This window comes from Gavia stellata, chromosome 5, assembly GCF_030936135.1.
Source record: "Gavia stellata isolate bGavSte3 chromosome 5, bGavSte3.hap2, whole genome shotgun sequence".
NCBI classification, from domain to species: Eukaryota; Metazoa; Chordata; class Aves; order Gaviiformes; family Gaviidae; genus Gavia; species Gavia stellata.
In genome coordinates, this window is record NC_082598.1 from 17,223,844 (window position 1) to 17,245,591 (window position 21,748).

The 21,748-nt window shown below is 39.4% G+C and overlaps 1 protein-coding gene across 1 annotated transcript; it reads right to left on the bottom strand.

Moving 5' to 3' along the window:
* Positions 1-17,935: 17,935 nt before the first annotated feature.
* On the bottom strand, positions 17,936-20,144 carry FGFBP1 (fibroblast growth factor binding protein 1). Its single transcript, XM_009820893.2, has 2 exons — positions 19,996-20,144; positions 17,936-18,677 (listed from the first exon to the last, which is right to left on the bottom strand). Exon 2 carries the CDS (start codon positions 18,650-18,652, stop codon positions 17,936-17,938), a length of 717 nt encoding a protein of 238 aa, XP_009819195.2. The 5' UTR covers positions 18,653-18,677; positions 19,996-20,144.
* Between the last annotated feature and the right edge of the window lie 1,604 nt (positions 20,145-21,748).

Below are 21,748 nucleotides of genomic sequence, written 5' to 3' on the forward strand. Positions count from 1 at the left end.
GAAGCATGGCCAAAATTGCCTGATGCCACCATGGTAGAAATCTTACAGTTTCTTTCCTATTTCCTAATGGAGTAAAAACACAACTCAAAAAGTGCAAATAGCTTAAAGGGTAGTCTAAATGTTTTTTCTTTTATTGAAATTGAAAATCCAGAAATTAGTCAATATAGGAGAGTTACGCTAATGGTTTACATAGGACTGGGACAAACTCCAGGGAAAAACTTTTTTTCCATTCCTACTCTTCTTGAAATACTAATCAAATCAATAGCGTTGCATTGCAATTAGTCCTGGGACTTCCACAGCTGAGGTCTGAACCTTAGGAACTTGAGCAAAAGGTCTCCTGTCTGAGAATATTACCAAAATTACATTCTCTGTGGGTCAGACACAGAGGGGATATACAATTCGCTAAACAGTCAGTTGGAGCTGCACTGGCATAGATAAACTTCTTGATGATGAGGCCCTATGCAGAGCCGTATTTTTGTGCTATAATATGCTACATACAACATTAGGTGACCAGAAGGAGCCACCTTTGCTTCCCCTGAAGTCAGACTTTCAACAACATCAGTATGTGGCTATGTGTTTGGTTTACAGCAGGAAAACATCAAGAAAAGATAAGAAGTGGTCTAGACAAACATAAATTACAGAAATAAACAAAATAGCAATATGGATAATAGCTCATTCCTTATACTAAAAATATTACTAAAACCAGGACGCAGAAAGACAGTGACAGTTTCCACAATTTTTTATCAGAGGCTCATAACTTTCGTGAGTAGTATCAGACACTTCTGGTATGTAGTATGTGATATGTGTGTCTGCTTCATGTGAAGAAGTAAAAAACTAACATATGGCTTGATAAGTTTAAGCAAGTCCTGGGATGCTCGAATCCTTTTTTCATTAATCAATTACATTTTTCTTTGAGCTGTAGTTGTATCGAATGCACTATATAGATAAGGATTCATTTCTAGGGCTACTAGGGACTTGCTGTGTGACACTGGGCAAAAAATTTAATCTCCAAATTTGAGACTTCCTGCCTGAATGGGAGGAAAAATAAGTTGATATTTTAAAATTTTAACATTATGAGGGTTATCATAGTATCTAAATGGTCTTATGAATGCTACTTCTCAGTTTCATGCTATATCATGCCTCCGCTCTCTCCTCAAATTGTGCTTTAGGCTAATGCAACCTTTGCAGAGGGGCAGTAGCCTCATGCATGCTCTCTGATAACGATGCTTCAACACCTCCATCTCTGAGGCGATGAAGCATTGACGCTTCCCATGTTAGGTTGTTCCAGTAATTACTCAGCACCATTATTGGAAATTAATTTATACTTTGCCTATATTCATGTTCTAGCAACTTCTTCTTCTTGTATCCTGTGCTAAAGATCTTTTGTCTTGTGGGGAAGGGGAGCTTCTCCTCCTGAAAGGGAACCTTAATCCAGACACTTCTCACTCTCTTTTTCTAGTCAATTAAAGAGATCAAGCTTTGTAAACATCTCAGGATGATACATTCGCTAGAATCTGTGACTTTTTACTTTGCCCTCTCCCATTTTTTATTATTCTTGTAGTGCAAAGAGACATTTTATATCCTCTGTGGCATGTTGACCGTTAGATTAGATTGACATAGCTAGACTGAAATTAATTCCCTGCTTTTATTGTCTTTATCACTGATGAGTCATAGTAAAATGATTACAGAAAGTACTCACAGGTTTGTTGGAGCGAAGTTGAGAGGCAGATTCTCTACTACTTAAAACCAACTCAGTTGTTACTCTAACAAGCAGAAGTGGCTGGACGTTGTGGTCAAAATACTCAGGTGCAGGAAAGTTTCAGGAAACCTCTCTTTCAAGTATGTCTTTCATTTAGTCTCTTTCATACATTATTTTTCATGACATAATATCATGGCATCAATTAACATATTATAGTAGGCAAGATTTTTTTCAAACTTGCACCAGAATACTTTCTTGACATTCTACCATAGTTAATTGATTACAAAATAACCTTTCTCTTCAATTATTAGCCCAAACATTCTATCTTAACAAAACTATAACAAGTTGATTTTTCTTTTCTAATCCAGACATTTTGTCACTCCAACCTTCTTGAGAAAAAGAGTTTCTACATAGCAATATACCTGCAAATACAAATTATGTGTATCAAGCTTTACTTATTAGCTTTCCTGAAAACCAAAAAGCCCTAACCAGCATCAACATATCTTAATTTACGAAGAGAAAAACAACAATTCTGGCAAGCTAAAAACTCTTTACCAATGTCTGAGATCCTTCCTAATTTAAAGGCTAAATTGAAGCACAGAAAGTCAAGGAAACATAGCTCTAGATCTGCAGATGCTCTGTAGTCCTTTTTAATGCCCCAACCCTGCTCAAGTGCCACACATGTTCCATCTGACCATAATTCTACTCATTTTTACTGTTTATGCCTAATTTCTACTCAGTCCCCCCGGGGAAACAGAGACACCCATAAGTAAACTGGATGGAAGGCACAAGCACATGGGCTGTGGGATATAACTGAACATCGAAGCCAAAAAGAGGTTATCGACATTTCAAAGAAAAGGAGCAAAATCACTTAATATTCCATGTGCTTTTGGTTTGGATTGCTTGTGTTCACAGTCTTACAATATTACCTTAAACTAAGTGGCACAGAGATGATGTATTGGGACATGACTGATTTTGATCTGGGGATGTACACCATGACAAATTGTGTCAGTGCAAAAGTAATTGCTTTTTAATTGCAATGTCAAAAATTATACAGTCCCACAGCAGAAATATACCATTCTGCATTTCTAAAATTGCCACTCTTTTCATTGACATTATGTTCAATTAGCTTAAGCAAGGTTACTTTGGTCAAATCTGGGCATGATAAAACTTGACACAGTAAATTAAAAATGGACGGGAAATTATTTATATATCTCCTCCAGTACTATTTTCAGCAGCAGGTGAGTTGTACTAAATATCAATGGCAGCAAAAGTAGAAAATGCCTGGGCTGTCCCAAGAGCTGATAGGCACCTACTGGTCCATAAACCTATGGTAGAGTCTGTTGCAAAACATCCCTAGCCAGAGATAAGAATGTCGTTATTATTATCGGAATTCAGTTAAAAAGTCTGCTTAGTATTGGCAGGGATATTCCAGTTAATCATTACTGAGACAGAACCCAGCCTTTTGTGCTGCTTCACCCCCAGTTGTGAGCCCATCCAGGAAACAGCCCAGCTCCCACGCGTGTGGATGGAGCGGTACCCTTAATGTAGTGACTGTGCTACAGCAGCCCGGTCCGTGGTGTGTCAGAATTCGCGACTGACACCATTTTGAAGAGCAGTGCTGGCAGTGGAAGACTACCCAGAGGAGGAGAGCATCAGCCGTTCCCTGGGCTTGCGCCAGCATCTCAGACCTGAGGAAGGAAAAACAGGAGACACTGCAGGAAAAAATTCCCCAGGGCCTGGATAGGAGGTCTGTCACCAGAGACCCAACATATCCCAGAAATAAAAAGCTGGAGGAGGAGTGAAGAAATATGATGCATCATTGGTAGTGGTGAAATTTTCTTCCTGGTGTGATTGTCAGGATTTTTGCTTACCCCTAAGAATATGCAAGCCTTAGAAAAGGTTAATGCTGGGAAAAAGGTATGTAATCTCTGGAAGGTCTCACGGGGCACACTGCAGCCTTAACTGCAGTCAGAAGAAAGTGGGATTAGCCAGCATCTCTGACTGCTCCCCATTTAGCACCCAGGAACACCCTCCAAACACCCACAGTTTTGTGATGCTCAGCATACTGGCAGATGCAGGGAATTTAAATCCAAATTCAGTGCTTGAATGAAATATTACAGATTTACTGGTAATATGCATGTATTAGTAATTATGATGACACAATAGCATAATCAAGATATAAGGAACTTATATTATTGTAATTATAGTTTTCCCTGTCGTGGATATAGTATCTCAACACAGGTCTCAACAAAACTACAGCTCTTGTTACCAACTGAAACAGAACAAACTGTTCCCTATAGAAAACATTTTTTCTTGGGATGTTCCTTCCTGTAAAATTCACAAGATGATAGCCCCAGGTGAATGCCCTTGTCCAGGAAATGTTTCTGTCAGTTTTCTGGCAATAGTACTAAGCAAGTAAAGGGTGAGTAATGTTGGATTTTGACCTGTCAGCTTTAGCTTTAATTTTTTAATTTTCTGCAGACAGGATCAACATCAGCAGGTTCTATGGACAACATGCTGCTTGTAAGGATAGGGTTATTTTACGTGTTCTGGGTAAGTCTGTAGTGGAAATAGCACAGGAATAACAGAAGCTCAATCTGTGACCTATAAGACCTTGGACAATAGCACACATCAAAGGCATGTGTCTAAGTTGCAGCACAGATTAGATTAGCATCGGTGTCACAGATTCCTAAAGCTGCTGCAGGCTTGTCACTGCTCTCTGCGTTTCCTCTGATAAAACTACTGTACTTGACTCTGGTTGCAGACAGCATGTGAAATGACACCAGTACATCCAGAATTTAGTAACATACTATGCATGTGCTGTTTTCCTTCGGCTTTGTTTAAACTACTAGATACCCAGAGTCCTAGGTAAATGCCTGAAGTCCTCAGAGAAATCCAGGACAACACTTCTTGATGGAAAAAGAGATGAAGCACAGGCAAGGCCATGCACATTGCTCTTCTAGTTGATTTCCCCAAAGGAAAATCAAGCTGCAACACATTTCTCTTTTCCCCTATCTCCACAGTATTTATTATAGCACTTTTTTGCTCTATTATTAGCAAACAAGGTATTCACTACCATCATATAACCCTTGTGGTTGAGAATGACTGTGCAGGGCTGCTGGTGAGTTAAACTCATGCTTTTTGCAACACCACTCAACATGACCATTACTGTTGCTCTGCTGCTGCTCATGATTTCCCATCTTATTCCTGTCCCAGGTCTTGTCACTCTGATCCAAAATGCCAACAGCTTTCCTCATCAGGGTACTCTGTACTGCTGCTTGTAACTAAGCACTACAAAGATCTGGTTAGTATGCTACATGCAGTCAAACACATCCCTCATATATCCTGAGGCACTTCATCTTTCTTCATTAGCAGATGACATATAATGAATGAATAACGAATAATTGTAGGCTTTTGACTAAACGGAAGTCTTAGGCATGACTGAATATTTCATTCCACATTTGAACCATCTCTTCATATGAATGACCATTAAACGAAATGTCTAGCAGCAGGTACCATTGCTTGATCTTATTATTATACTATTACTGATCTTTGACTTTTCCAAAATTTCCAGCAAAGACTGAGTTTTTTATATGTGCACCTTTGTGATAACTGCGGGGCTATTTTGACAGCATTTAACCTGAATTTGTGTCTTCCTTACAGTGGCAAGCACAAGTCAAGTTCAGCTACGAGGTGTGTGAAAGGGACTCGCCTCCAACTTCGGGAGCTTCCTTGGAGCATGGTGTTTTTTCTCTGAGGCAGGATGGATACTGCAGACTTGCTCAGCTGTCAGTGTAGTATGAAAGTCTAAAGCAATGGTGGGGCCAGGGAAGACATTTCTATAGTGCAACATACCGGTTTGAGTGATTTAAATGTGGGTGTAGAAGACGTGAAACTTTTTGAATTGTGCAGAAAATTGAAGTTACTGCACATGCATTTTCAAAGTCTGCACACAGTGGTGGCCAGGATTGCCAGCTTGCTTCATTTGCTGCATCCATTGTTCATAGATTTTGAGATGCTGACCACAAAAGAGGCACATGAATTTCTTTGTGGGTGAAAAAGGATATTTTTTGAACTCTTTTTCCAATCTGGAGCTTACCTGGCAGCTCACCAGTAATGATGCCTTCATCAGACAGATTTCACTGCATACTAGCATCTCAGCGGGAGGTCTCTGCAAATCTCAGTGAAGCAAGCTGGTTTCTGGAAAGAGCAAAGAAAGCATTGTTCATATGTGCTGCTTGTTGCCAGACAGATGCATATCCAACATGCAATAAATCAACTTGGTACAAGAGGACCACTGGTAATTGTTTTTCTACAATGATTTTCAAAGGAGATTTCTTTTGTACCTCCAGACTGGAGCCCCTGCGGCCCCTGAGTGGTCTGCACTGCAATGCCTCACTCAGATTGTGCCCATTATTTGTTGTTTCCTGTGTACCAGCAGTATGTGTGTTTGGTGATTTAGTACTCTATGATGAAATGGCACACAGTAGAAGGAGTGCTACATATCCTCCATCAGAGCTCTGAAGCACAATTCAGATACCTGTAACTCATCAGCTGATGGATCAAATCCAAAGACTCCAAGATTCCATGAAAATACATTTTCTTATAAGATTCAGAGTTCAGAGGTCAAGTTTTAGACCCTATTGATTGAATTCTGAGGACCAGAGGCATTTGGAAACACTTATCACCCCAAATACAGGAGAGAAAATAGGACCATAAGATTGTCTAGTTTCAAAGGCACTTCTAGCAAACAGCAGGTATGTTGTAGTCTCTTGCACGCCTGCAATTGGTAGATGAAATCTGAGGTGACTAAGATGAGCAGTTGATTGCAGTAACAAGAACATTTAAACTAGTGGGAACATGCCTAAAGAAAACAAACATTTCAAGTGTTACTACAAACAGTGAAATCTGTCTCTTTCTGTAATTAAATTCGGAAGGATATTGTGACATGATAGCAGCCACTGGCTGAGACTATTGCTCGTTACCAACAATCAATGTGAGCTCTGGGCTACAATGGAATGGAACCCTTAAAAACTTTTCATCACCAACAAAAATCAGGAACAACCAACCCAGGAATAGGAATAACACTCCATGATAACTGGATGTCCCAGTCACAATACCAGCCAGAATAAATATGCCTGGATCTTTTTAGGCACACAACTATTTTACATAATTTATATAATTTATGTGAGCATATAATTTTAAGTTGCCTTTTTCTATACATTTCTGTTCACATGATTGGTTATATAATCTAATGAAAATGTTTTTAAGATGCCCAAAATTTTAAGTTGATTTCTTTTGCTTATAAATTAAAGCTATTCAGCAGATTTAGTGAATAGACTAGATTGTCCACTAGACTGATAATTTTAACAGGGGAGTTGGATTAAGTTTATAGCCTGGCTCTGCATTACATATCAATTCTTCCAGAATCTAGGAACAGGTTGGATTCCCACTTCATGATTGATCATATTGCTTATGTTCAGCCATACACCCATAGAAACAGTTCCAGTTTTTGGAGGAACTGAGAAGTCAGTGCAAGTGTTGACATTTTGAGCTCTTGGAGAGTGTAGGTGCTGGTGGAAGTCATCCAAGATTTACAAGGAGAGCACTGTTACATTCAGACAGACTAATCAGAAGTTGCAGTGAAATTGCTAGCTCCTGGTCACTTGGCTTCGTGATGTTCCCAAGTGCCATTCTGTCGCAACTCAAAGAACTGAACATTCAAATCTGCAAGTTCTGAAACCAAATTAATACTTACTATAAGTCCAGAAACTTGAAAGCGCTTAAACTACAAACAGATTTAGCCTACAGATTCTACCTCTACATTGACATATAGCCTTAGTTGTTTTAGTCTTCTGTCTCCATTCCCTTATTTGTAAAACAGAAATAATCTCAGTGATATGCAAGTAACAATTCATTGATCAGCTCTGCCCACAGTTCCTCAAAAACATAAATTCTACCTTCTAAACCCTGCAACTGAGAAAACAAGAAAAAGCTATCTACTGAATAAAACACTTTGGCATATAATTTTAAGATGATGTGTGACACTGTAAGTCTTTAAATTAACTTTTTGCCCTCTGAATCTGTCTTCAAGTACGTGCCATCCTGCATACACACATAAATGCATCTAAACTGTTGCACTTGTAAGAGTCAAAGGTTGCCAACAAGAAATAAATTAATCTGTTATTTCCTATGCTTGTATACCTCAGTACATTAATTTCTGTGTTGAATACTGGATGTTGCTAATCATGAATTTTCATGAGGATGAATTCTCATCTACCTGACTTAGCAGCAGTGGTGAGTATTTCAGTACTTCAGACTTAAAGAAAACTACCCAGACCAGATTTTCAATGTCGTCCAGAACAGAAAACTGCAGGATGCAAAAGCAAAGGGTTTATAAACATTCTGAAGGTCTTCAGATGGAGTCATTGAGCTGGGCCTTTTGTTGTTTCCCTGCACAGAGGTGGCTTTCTCCCCATATGAATGAAAGTCTTCAGTATTTTGTTGTTTCTTTTGCTTCCTGCTGCCTTTGACTAATGGTAGTAATGCAGCATAAAGATTTAATTACAGCACCCGCCTAGCATTCTGCAGATGTATGAAACGTGGCTAATTTTTGTTTAGCGTGTTCTGAGAAAGACAAATCTTCCTGTGATATGTGGAAGAACCTATTTCAGCTCCACAGGAATCATGAAAGGCAATTGTCTTTAGAACTGGCGAGGACACCTACAGATACATGATGGCTTCATCTGCTTTCCAGGGTTTTGATCTTGTCCGTTGCTTGTATCACACCCCAAAGAGCTTTCAACTTTTTTAAAAGTTGTAGTTCCATAATCAGAAAACATAATAAAGGGGATATTGGTCAGTCCTACTGAGTCTGCCTTTTTCCCCGCCAAAAAACCCCAAACAGTTCCCATTGTCCAAACTTGAGCAACAGAGAAGCTTCTGTTGTTCCTGCAGCAATGCACATTTTCTCTTTCTCTTCTCATCTTGCTATTTGGATTCATAAAGACAGAACCTCTACCTTTCTTAAAATTTCCTGACACATCTATTGTCAGGAAAAGTAACAGTGTGCTATTTATCTGAGCAGAACAAAGCTAATGACTACACAAATACTATTCTCAATTAATTCCACAAGCTGTCTGGATGAAAAGTTAACTCTTTGCATCACACAACTATCTCATAAGACAACATTAGGAAGTCAATATTCTGTACTGCATGGACTAGCAATCCTCTTGAACCAGACATTGCAGGCAAACGTAAGGGAGAAAGGTATGCTTAAACATAACCATCATTTGATACCCCATCATCAAAGTAGAAGATATATTGCCTAGAAGTACTGCTCAATATGCTGGCTGCCATCATGAAGAGATTTGAGCTGCATATTTTTGGAAACTGTAGAACTTTCATATTCATCAGGTCAGATAGATACCTTACCTCTAGGTATCAGTGGGGTCATGTTGACTGGAATGTTTGCTGAACTCATGCAGCAGTCATGTCTTGTATTCATGAAGAGGCCTAAGAGATATGACACTTCTTTACATTATCGAATAGTGCGGAAAGAGTCAGCTGTTGACAGTCATTTTTTGTGCATTTGCTACTTTCTCCTTTGGTCCTGTTTTCCGTTATTCAATTAATTCTATCTGAAAGCAGTTAATTATTTGGCCAACTCTGGCTTACTGGTCAATAGTAAATTACAGTAGCTATTTCAAAGAATAAAATTAACCCTAATGATAGGCTATTAGCCAAATTTACTTCTGAGCAGTACTTATGTAAGTCCAGAGGAGCTCCATTAGTATTGAATAAATGTATGTCCCTTAAAACAGTGGTTTTGTGTAAATGGGTGGACCTCAAGAGGAAAACACAGGGCCTCTCAAGGAATACAAATACAAAGTTTTCAAATGCAAATGAGAAGCCAAATTCAACATTCATTTGGCAAGAAATAGGAAGACTGATATGAAGACTGGTGCTCTTTAGGAAGGTGAGTTAGTTTTCATATCTAAATATATCTTGCCCCGCTTCCAAAGACTGAAGCCAATATACTAATAGAAATGTTAGTTGTACTCTTGCCAGAACTGTCTACAGGAGCAAGCACGGGGAAAATTCAGATGAGCCATGCAGGTATGATGCGGTATCATCAGCTCCTAATAAAAGCCTAAATTCAGGCATTAAGGTGACCTCAGTTCTGCAATACTAGGTACAAAAAAAAAAAAAAAAAAAAAATTAGGAAAAAAAGGAATGCCTACAGTTTTTAAGGGAAAGGGCTCAAAAAGCCAACAAGCACCTGCCAGTTCAGGTGGTTGTACTGACTCACCAAGCCTCACCAAACCTGCTCTAATACAATTCTGGTTTGTTTGGTTTTTTTTCCATATGCCCCTGACTCATACTTCATCTGTTCTTCTTAGCGAGGAAGGAGACATAAATTTGTATGATGTTCTTGTGGAGTGATCCTGGCTTATATACGTCTTCTTCCATTCTTTCATTGCCACAAAGGGCTATAAAACAAGTTGGTACTTGAATATCCACCTGAAGATAAGGGGTAGGTTCATAATGTCAAGCAAGAAATATTATGTATGATAGCAGTGGCATCCAGCTAAGCATTGCCAGCTTTTGAAAAGGGAAACTCCATTGGAACTTTGCTTGGAAACATACTCCAGCTGGATGAGGAAAAACTACATACTCAGGTTCTGAGAAGTCTTTTTAATACCATGACAGCTTTGTTTTACTTTCGGTAGTAAAATTATTTTATGTTAAAACAGGTCTTTCCTCTTTTTTTCTCTGCATAATGTAACAACACACGCTATTCTTCAGAGCCTTTTAATTATGGGGATAGAATTTTTTTTTAATGAGCCTCCCCTATACCCTGAATAAAATACACTGAAATCAAAGTACACATAAATTATCAGTCTCCGTTTTCTGTGAGTTATATTTGTATTCATCACTAAGCATCACTTCTACAGAATCTCATGTGATCACTTCTTAGCATTTCTTTTGCATGTACATTTTCTCTCCTTTTAGTTTGAAAAGAGAAGTCAACTTTACAAATGTAATTTCTATTAATATTGCTTTCATTTTGTTGCCTGGAACATCTCCCTTCATTTTACCAATTCGAAGCACTTAAAAGTCATGGGTCACCCTTATAAGATAAAGTTAGAATGCAGTTTTTAAGGGAGTAATAAATAGGGGACGTCTTTGTATTTGGCATTTGGCTTTTGAACTGCTGATGTGGACTTGTCTGTGTTTTTAAGCCTTATTCATACTGGGAGGGCTGGACTATTCCTTTATTTGAATGAAAGCTAAGATACTCACATTTTCATAGGATTCTGTGGGTTGTAGTATAAAAGAAACATCAAGCACAAGGATGCTCAAGGTAAAAGCACTGGATAAGAAGACTTTGATTCTAACTGTTAACATTAACTCTACCTTCCTGAAAACAGCAGTTTTCCTGCTTTTGTTTTTACACTTTTTATTTTCCTTTTGCCTTCAGTTGCCTTCCTTTTGCCTAACAGTTGGAAATTACCTTAACAGCTGGTCCTCCTTCAGGCTTGCAGGGACTTCAGTAAATAACCTCCCAGCCCCCCCCCCCTAAGTAAAATCAGCCACATCTGAATGTTAGTGGTCAGAGCACAAAGCAGTTTAAGGTGGTGAAGAAAGCTGCATCTGTTTGAAATTCTAAGAAGAGTTTGGGCGGCAGAGTATAATTACGTGGCCGGACATTGGCCAGGACATCATCAGCTACCATCTTCACTCTTACGATGATAGTAACCTGGGAGCTCTAACGACCCTGTACAACCAGCAACCTGATCGTTCACCCAAGTGGAATGTTGTTAACCCAAACATCCCATCTGCAGCAGCGCATGCAACCCCTAATGCTTTGCATGAGGATTTTTTCAGAGACAAGATGTCATCTGAAATCTCACACAAACCAGCATCCCTGATGTCCCAACTTTTCTCTGTCCACAAACTGACCTCTTTAGCTCACTTCTGTGTCATTTGCACATGCAAGTGAGGAATACAGAGTCTCTGACATCAGCACTTAACTGGAGTCCTCCTGATAGGACACTAAGGTCTATAGGCTGCCACACATACAGAGCAAAGACCATGTTCATACCTGCAGGCATAAGAGACAAGACACAAAATTCCCTGGAAGTTTGCACTGCAGGGAAGAACTGCAGCCATCCTTCGGAGAGCCCTTTGGAACAAGGAGTAGGAACAGAGCTGCCATAGCACATCCATCTGTAGGGATTCAGCTGCTGTGGAATAGCCCAAAAGCAGTCCAAGATTTTCCAGGGAATCACACCAGCTCTAGAGTGACACTAGAAACCACATCACCTTCAGGCAACAGATGTAAAGGTAACTCATATTATATAAATAATGTTATATTATTAAGCATACTCATTACATATAATTAGTGCACATATTATGGAGGTATAAAATACATTCCTGTTACAGATAATATTGTGATTCCTGGATTTTAAGATTCATCTTAACATCAAACGTTTTGGCCGACTGGAACAACTCTCCTCTTCCTTGACGTGCACAAAGCACCACAGAGTGCTTGTACATGCACACTCACAGACAGTTTTCAACATGTTGCAGGCTTTCATTAGATAACAGAGTCCTTTTGATGTGTCTGTCTGTTGCCTGGAAACCAGTGTGAGACTTCCAAGGTCCACTGGGAGCTCCAGGTTAATTTAGTCTATCATTTCTACTTGGGGCCTGGTATGACCAGTGACTGAGGCAGCCAGGTGGCAACAACTTCATGGGAAGTCTTCACAGTTCTTCCACCTACTCATTATCACTTCTTTGTCTTAAAACACCTATTTCTAGTGGGATCAAGAAACAACTTAGGAAGACGTTCCAGTAGCTGACTAAAACATACATTTTACATGGAAAGCAGCATGTTTCCAGAGAAACCTGTCATATGAATCCTTGTTAAAGAGATAAGCTGAGCCCTAATACATCCTCTTCTGCTAGTAGTAACTTTACAAACAGGTAAAAAGCTTTGTGACATGGCCAGTCCCCTCTCTTTATTTGTGACCCTGTGTTATCTCACTGCAGTAAAGGCAGTGGAAGGAGCAAGCAAGGCACCTGGATATCCTTTCGAAACCTCTAGGTGTTCAGTATCTGATAACTCTAATCCTACTAGGATTCTTGCACTCTGCCTTCTCCTCTCTGGCTCCTTGAAGAGAGGTGATGACTGCAGCTGGGGTTCAAAGTTCCCCTGCTCTTTCAAGGGAGGGAGCGGAAAGAAGCTCAAAGATGTTAGAACACAGGAATACCTACAGTTGTCTTGAGATCCATAGGATTTGTTATATCATTGACGGTGCTAACAGGCAGGAGCCATGCATGCTCCGGCCAGGGATGGGATGGTACCACCACCCTAGCGACAAGATTGCAAGGAACCTCTGCAGGCTGGAACCTGCTGAACTTCCCATCCTTGAAGCTGGATTTTTCCATCTGATCAGTTCTCAGTGTGCTAATCAAAGTGGCATCACTCTTGGAAACAGCCGAGAGGAACAAACAATATAATATATTGAAATGGAATGAAAACCAGGCAAAGGCACGGGTGAGGTGCAGCAGCTACCAACAAGTATTGAGCTGCCTTGCTTAGGGCAGCATCAGAAAAAAAATAAGGTAAAGGTGGAAAAGGGAGTGGAATGTATTATCTAAGTTCAGCTATGTCTACATGGATTGAGCACGGCCGTGTAAAATGTGTCCTGTCTGAACACTCAATCTCCGCTATGGTTGGTCAAATTCAGGTGAGGTGATATCAGGCGGTAGGTACTCATTGGCCCCCTCAGGGGAAGAGAAGGGTGGGGCACTCCTGGAAGCAGGAAAGTTGAGTCACTCAGCATGATTCTCCTACAAGTAGTCATGCAAAATATGAGATTAGATATGTAATCTGTACTGTCGCCAAAGCGGTAAATGAATAAAGAAGGTTGCAAAAGGAACGGAAACTCACTCAAATGAAATTGGGTGTGAAAGCAAGTAGAAAATACACTGCAGAAAATAATAAAAGAATAAAACTTTGAAGTTAGAGGAGCTGAAATTTTACAGATTCTTAAGTAGTACTGCATTGCCAGAGCTATTTGCTGGGCATTAACAATGTCTCCCCATTTCCTAGTGAATACAAAGATACATCTAAAATTTTCTAGGTAAGACTGTCATATATTAGGAGATAACTTTGCAAAAACTCTTACTTTCAAATTTTTCTCTCCCCTTTTTTAAAAAAATCAATTTTTTGACTCTCCAAAGTTTAGTGAGAGTTTGAGAATTTGTAGGAGTATGTGGGCATTGGGTCCACCAAAAAAGATCATCCATAATCTAAAGCAGTTACCAAATGTGTAAGTGTTCCGTATTGCAAGAGCAGGGAAACTCCTTGAAACTTCTTTACCTCTGAAGCTAGAATAAGCTTCCTATCTTCAAAAGCCCTATCCTTCTTTCCAAGTAAATATTCAAATTATAATACCCAGGGTTGTCTGGAGAAACAAACTATATTGCCTAGAAAGTAACCTATTTTTTCCCAAAGATATTCTTAATAATTTTAAAATACCTAGAAGTTAGCTGGATATTTTCAAGAACAAATACGTGTAGTTCTTGTGCAGAATGATTTAATCACAAGGCATGAGAAGGGGACCACTGGAACTCTGAAGACCTCTGTTTGGTTCCTGATTCAGCCATTGATTTTCTCCCCATCACTGTCAAGGTCATCCAGTTTTCCTACACCTCATTTCCCCAGGTGTAAAACGGAACTGATTTTCCATAACTCAGGTTGATGCTAAGAAAGCAGAGATCCTTATGTTTTCAATATGGTAGGACAGAGGACTTGGGCTGCACAGACATAATTTAAATCCGTTCATTGTTTTCCTTCACTGTGTTCCAACTTGCCCTACTATAGAAGGTGTTAGAAAAGTCACTACCACCATTATTCCAAGTTATTCAAACATGAAGTTCTGACACAATGACAACTGGTGCACCTGGGGAAAAGAGGCACAGAATAGAGCTCAGCTGTGAACTTTTGCATAATGACCACAGATCCTAAGATGAAGAATGCCGGGAAATGTTTTATTTATCCTAACCAGCTTGACTCCAGAAGCACCAAAGTTATACTGACCTAACTGGCTCTGTAAATGCCCAGAAGAAAGCGACTCATATGTAATTGCTGTCAAGTGATTGCTTTGTAGATGTAGGACTGAAACACAAGGCTTGGTAAGTGCAATGAGAACTTAGACGCAGTTAGCCGTAAACTTGTAGTCTGTGCAAACACGGAAAAGGCTGTTCATGAAGTTAGACTCCAGATATATTTGCCTCAGATCCTGCTATTCTGAAATGTGCCCTTCTGAAGAACAGCCAAAACTACATACCCATGTACGTTAAAAATCCCATCCTTTGGTTGAGATAGTTCTGAGAACTGCACTCTCACACTAGCCCACCTTCCAAGGAAAAAGGCTGCACGGAGATCTCCTTTTTCTCCTGATGCTCCACACTGTCCTTGTAGGATACTGGCACAACTGCATGCATCACAGGTGAAATGCACCCAGGAGCTGTTGAGATCAAGCATGTTTTCCTCCTGCAAAGAACCACGCGTGAAGATAAAAGTCAGTCCTGAAACTAAACAAGAAGAAGCAGCAGAAATGTAATGCATCCCTGGAGAGGAGCGTGCAGCTCCCACATGGGTCCAGGTGCTGACAGTCCTGCACACGGAGGTGTAACTCACAGCTCTGGAATCTCCAGCTGGAATTTGCTCTGGGATATGGCACTGCAAACTCGGTGTGCCTGGCTGGCCCGTGTGCCTGGCTGGCTGGCAGCCACAGGGAGAGCGGTGCCTCCTGGCAACTCAGAGCGGGGCGGATCACACTTCAGGCAACAAAGTACTTACCGTAGTACTCGTGAGGGTAACAGCAGCTAAGGGTAGCTAGGACTGGACATTTTCCAAAACATCTGGAGCAACTGAGCCTCTTAAGCCAGGCCTGCCCAGTGCTCTGGTTGTGATCTGGGACTATTATACAGGTGTCTGTATACCGGATTAGATATTCATAATTAATTGCTACAGTGTATGATTGCTTGAGCCCAATGTGTGCTCCTAATCCTTCCTCTGCATCTTTTGACTTTCTTATCTCAACGATCTCCTAAAGCAAAGTGGTGTAGGCCAATACACAAAGTATCTAGCACCTGGAACTCACCTGCGCTTTCAATACTTACATACCTACCTTAATAGTAAGGAGCTGGTACCTGGTTTTCCACTCTGCTTGGCACCAGAGTGGCTGTATCTTCCAGCCTCCACAGGAGTTAGTATTGATGCCCCTTTTAACTAGAATTTTGCTTTGGTGTGGGCATCAGTCTTAACAGAATTAATCCTGTACAGCCTGGTAATACCCAGTGTTTCCACAGGGCGTGCAGAGGCTGGAACTTCAGTAAGAAGAACCTGCTTCTTTTTTTGCCATTCAGACTTGGTAAAATACAGCTGAATCCCTCTCAAACGCAGTTTGCCTGACTAATAGCAGCATCCCATATTCAAGATATTAGTCACACAGAGATCACAATATTGTTAAGTAGCAAAAAAATGTAAATTAATATCATATGAAGTACTTATGAGAGACTCCAGAATACTGTCTTCTTTAAAATACTGTGGCTAATGCCTGAGCTGATGCCATGCCTTATTCCCAGCTCCGCCAAAACAATTTCAACCCTGTGTAAGAAGGCTTGATGCCTACTAACAAGCAAAAAAATAAAAAAGTAAAGCTGTGTGTTTAGTAGCACTTTCCTCTTTCATTGAGGACTTCCATCTAAATTTAAGTATTTTTACTAAGTTAATTCTTCATTGCAAAGAAAATACCAACTGATATTAAATAATGGCAAGGGCGTTTATTGCTGTAGTGACAAGACAGAGTAACATTAAAATGCCCACCCCAGACACGCTCATTTAAATAAAAAGTGAGTATATGTGACAATGAAGGAGAAGAGGGAAGTTGCAGGAGGTGAGTTACTCATAACATCTTACAAATATTTTCTCAAATATTCTAGCAGTGAGATAATTATAGAAGGGAACTGCCTATATTTTCTCAAGAAAGAGAAATATTTTTTTAATTTGCTAGAAATGCTCAGGAAAATTGTATTTCATGAAAGTTCAAGTTTCTTCAAGTGGACTGCTATGGTAGGAGACCATCCTTCCCAGCTGCATGCCACCAGAAAAGTGTAAGTTGTATATTACATTTCTTCCAGCTAGAGTTTCAAATATTAGCAAAGCTCAGTTGTCATTATTTAGCTTTACATTTTCTAAAATCTCTATTTTTGCAGAGTTTGGATTTCTTTTTTTTTAAGTACTGATGAAGTCTAATGCATAGAAAAGTATTTATTAGTGTTGTCCATACAAAAAGATAACAGAAAATGAAGTTCAAAAGAACATACAAGCAGTGTTGAGCACAAGTGCTTTAGCTGCTTAAGTAAGGGGTCCAGTCTTGGGCCTATGTACGAACCTGTGTAAGCCATTTTATCTCTGTGTCTCTGTTTACCTGCCAGAAAATGAGTATAGCATGCTTCATACTATAGGAGAAAAGAGAGGATCGAAGTTTTCAATGTTTTCTGACATCCTTTGATGAGATTGGCAAGCCGAAGATTTGCAAAATTATGGAAAAATTGAAAATCTTTTTGCCCTTCATTATCACAATGATGAAAAACTAATGATAATGCAGTTCCCTATCAAAATGTTGCTTACACTGGCTGAGAAAGCTGAAGTCTGCAAAGCTGCAGAGTATTTTAAAAACTGCTTTATAAGCAACACTTTGCCTAGATCCTGTGAAAGATCAGTCTTTGACAAAGACTTAGCACTTACAGAGAAATCTAGTTAAACACACAGAGAGTGACAATATTTTGAATATATTTTGAAATTTATTTTCTTAATAATTTTTAGGTCAAAAGTATTGTACATAACCAAGAAGTGCATAGCACTGAATTCAACACTTTGTCTAGCACAGCTCAAAGAGGCGCAAGGAGACTACTTATATACTTCCGTGTAGAGTATGTAACATCCATTGGTAACACCTGTGTAACGATCTACGTGCAAATAAAATCTTCAGCTATGTTAAGTGTAGTCTGTTTTGTATATACAAAATCAGAAAAATATATGCCTTTTTTACTTATATACACTATGTAACACGAGAATAAATCTGGAATAGTTTGCAGTAACTTAGATGAGACTGGACTTTCATGATACAGAGCTTTAGAAACACTTCCTCAGCATTTTTTGTCTTGCACCATTGCGATAAAAAAGTTGCAGAAAGAAAGCAGGCTTTCTGGACAGTATTCCTCAGCCACCTTTTTCTGATCAATGTAATCTATGTCTTCAACACAGTCTTGAGGACTGTGTTCTAGGATTTTTTCAGTCACCGAAGCAGCTGCTGGAGTCTGAACAACTTCTTTTACATGATGAATTGTGTTCCCTTTTGCAGGACCCACTGACGTTAGCAGGCTTGAGTGGGTCAACTTGAGATGAGCGCTTCGTGGGCCTTTCCTACATACTTTAGATTTTAGGGCACTTTTGGGATCTTGACAGATCTGCTTCTGCTTCTTTAAGGATCGGGAGACCTGTTTCCAGTAGGACTTCTGGTTTGCTGCATACTGCGGACAGGTGGAAGGGTCTCCAGAGAATTCGCACCAGAACTCACTGTCACCATGCTTGCACTCTACGTGCACAGTAGCAGCATTCATGTTGGTCACTGCCCAGGTGCACTCAGCATTTTCTTTGGTTTTAAACTTGCCTTTAGGAGATGCTTTTCCTCCTTTTGACTTCCGCCCTTTTTCATTTTCTTGGTTAGATTCAGTTTGGTTTTTTCCACTGTCTTCTATGCCTTGTCTTCCCTTTTTTCTTTCCTTTTGTCTTTCACAGTTGGCTAGTAGCATCTGGGAGACCAGAATCAACACACAAAGAAGTCCAAAGGTTTTGATCCTCATGGTCACTGTTTTGGTTGTTATCTGCCTTCAAAACAAACAAAAATATAAAAACATTTTCACTTAATGCTGGACTCCATTTGGCAGTTGCAGTGTTTCAGACATGGTATTGCACTGCTCTTTGAAACCTATTAAAATGATGTTACTGGCACAATCTTCTGTCCTTTGTGTGAATAATACCTGGTTTCTAGAACTACTACGTATTATCCTTGAGAACTGTAGATGGCTATGGAGCAAGTCCTTCTGATCCAACTACTTAATTGTCTATGCAATGTGGAACAGAAGAGAGTCACTCCCAGGACGTGCTACTGCCCATTGAATGAGTTACCTTAATTAAAATCTCTTCTGCAGTGAGAGAAGAAATTTGTCTGGGATTTGTCAATCTCAGATGGATATCTTAAGTTATAACACATAAAGCAGTTGTTCTTCCCATGATCTCCGTTTTGTAAATGGCACATAAGCAATTTTGACTCCCACGTCTGGCTATTCTTCAAAAATATGCCAGACAGAAAGGAAATCATTTGGTTCAAGTTGAAAAAAATTATTTCTTAGGCACCCTAAAATTGTCTTAATTCACTGGTTATGCCAGTATTTCAGTTTTCTGTTGGAAAAAATAATGATAGTAGTTTTTCCAGACACCAAAAAGTAACTATTGATACATTCTTTACTGCCTTGACTGCTAAACAAACCGAACTATCTTTTTGCTTTTGAAGACACCTGCAGTATACTTGGCTGTGTTTAAAGCTACCAAATTCAAGGGACAAATACGCAACTTCAGTTTTGAAATGTAGCTACTTAGCAGATCATTATCAAGCTGATCCCTGCATCTGCACAGAGCACATTTATTTCTGTAGGTGTTTCTCTTTACGAAGCTATGAAGCAGCTTTCAGGATCAGAGCATACCATAATAGTAGAGGGTTTAAAACTGGCATTTAGTTGATTAAATCCCTAAATGTATTTTTCAGATGTTCCCATCATAGCCATTTCTGTAGCCAAGTTTCCGTGTTAGAAAGCAGAAATTCATGTGTAGGCATGCTAATAAGGAATCTATTTCAACATTCAACTACCTGCAAATACCTTTTGTTACATAAATGTAGAATCTAGAATACATAGGCAGCAGCAGATGTAAGCAGGTCCTACTTCTGCATAGTTCTTACTTGACTTGCTTTATGCCTTATACTATACACAGAGATTTTCACTATAAAACCTTCTTTAGAGAACACCATGTAGTATTTACAGTTCTCTTGCAAATACAGCAACTAATAACATTAGAATTAATAATGATGTGACAGTAACCTTCTGTTGCAAGTGGAACAGTACAAAAGTAAGATAACTAAAAGACATACCTTGCACAGAGCTTGGAGATATCCAAACACAACTCCTGATGCAACTTGTCTCTTTCAAAAGAATCCCAGCTAGTTGTAAAAGCAGCATGGTATTTATAAAGGCAGAGACACACCTTCAAGTCTCCAGCAAGACTCTTACAACACAATAGGATACTTCAGTGCCATGTTCATTACCTCTGACACACCTCCTTGGAAAAGTGCCAGTTCTCATTCTTAGCATAAAAAAAAAACCCCAACAACAAAAAACCCCCAACAAAACCAACCAAAAACTGCTATGGTGGGGTGACAAGGTGTGTTTGCGTACATTAGATGTTACTTTAGCCAAGTCCTTCCCTTTTCATGAACAACGATAATAACTTTATTAGATCATGAACTTCTCTAAAAGTGCTTTTCCCAGCCATTGAGGGATGTATCCTGCAATGCCCTCAACAAGTTGCCCTACCACTGTGTTTAGCAGAATTTGGGCAGTGTTCAGTGATTCTTTGTGAAATGAAAACCATTCCACAAAGCATTTCAAAGTTACCTTTTGAACATTTTGTTACCTCCTGTCATAAAATGTATGGGAGAACATTTAAAAATCAAATGGACAGCATTCATTATGATGAGATGGTCATAAGCACAAAGTTCAGAAACAAATATAAACTCCCTCAGAATTAGTGACTGTATGGGGTCTAAAAGCGGGGATCAATTGCACAGCACTGATCTATGGTCCTCCCTCTCTGCCAGCTTTTGTGTATGTAAAGAAGTGGGTTACATCACGAGATTTCATTATGGGACTACGTCTAATGCATATTAATCTGAAAAAGATGATGACAGTGAAAGAACAAGCATTAGACAAATATAAAAATGCATTCAGAGTTGGGAAAAGGCGTCCCTTAAAGAATGGATAGAGCAGCTGGCATCTTTGTGGCTTGGTTGCTTCAGGTGGTTTTACTGGAGAAGAGTAAGTAAGTGGGATATTTGTAATATGTGCTTGAGAAATACTTACAAGAATAAAAGGTGGGATGCAAGAAGAGATAAAAGTAGAAATTGGTGTAAGATATAGGCAGGTCTTTCTCTTTGACTCTTTCCCATTAGATATAAATGGAATGAGACAAAGGGACAAATCTGAAGGCAAGGCATTGTCTGGACTCATTTTATTATGAGGAGGCTGTTAACTTTCTTTAAAAAAATCAGAAGCTAAAAAAGGAAGAAAAAGTCTAATTCTGCGATGAGTGCAGGACAGAAATGTGGGGAATGGGATTCATTTAGTTGAAATACTAAGGGTCTGATCTGTGTGCTGGGACTATGTCCTAATCTACCTATGTATGTTCAGCTACCTTTGATGCTTTCTGATCAAGTTCAACCATGAGATCTCCCTTGTGCACCTTTGATTGGCATGAGTTAGTATGAAACTACTCACAACAGTCCACTAAATGTGAACGATTTGTGGTTAGCACTGGCAAGGGCTAATGAATAGTGTAAGGATGACTCATGCATCAGAAAATGTTTAACAGTGTGTCAGGTTGGATGGGAATCAGAGAACAAGGATAATGTAAGAGATAGGTAAGGGAAGGACTATCTTGCTCAGGAGTAACACCACATAGTATCCACAGTATCATCTGGAGTATTAGCATTTAGGTTTACAGTATTATGTGTTAGTATCAGATTTACGGTTGGACTCGATGATCTTAAAGGTCTTTTCCAACCTAAATGATTCTATGATTCTATTTAGCGTGCACCCTCAAAACTGTGCAGCTGCATTAGTGTGGCT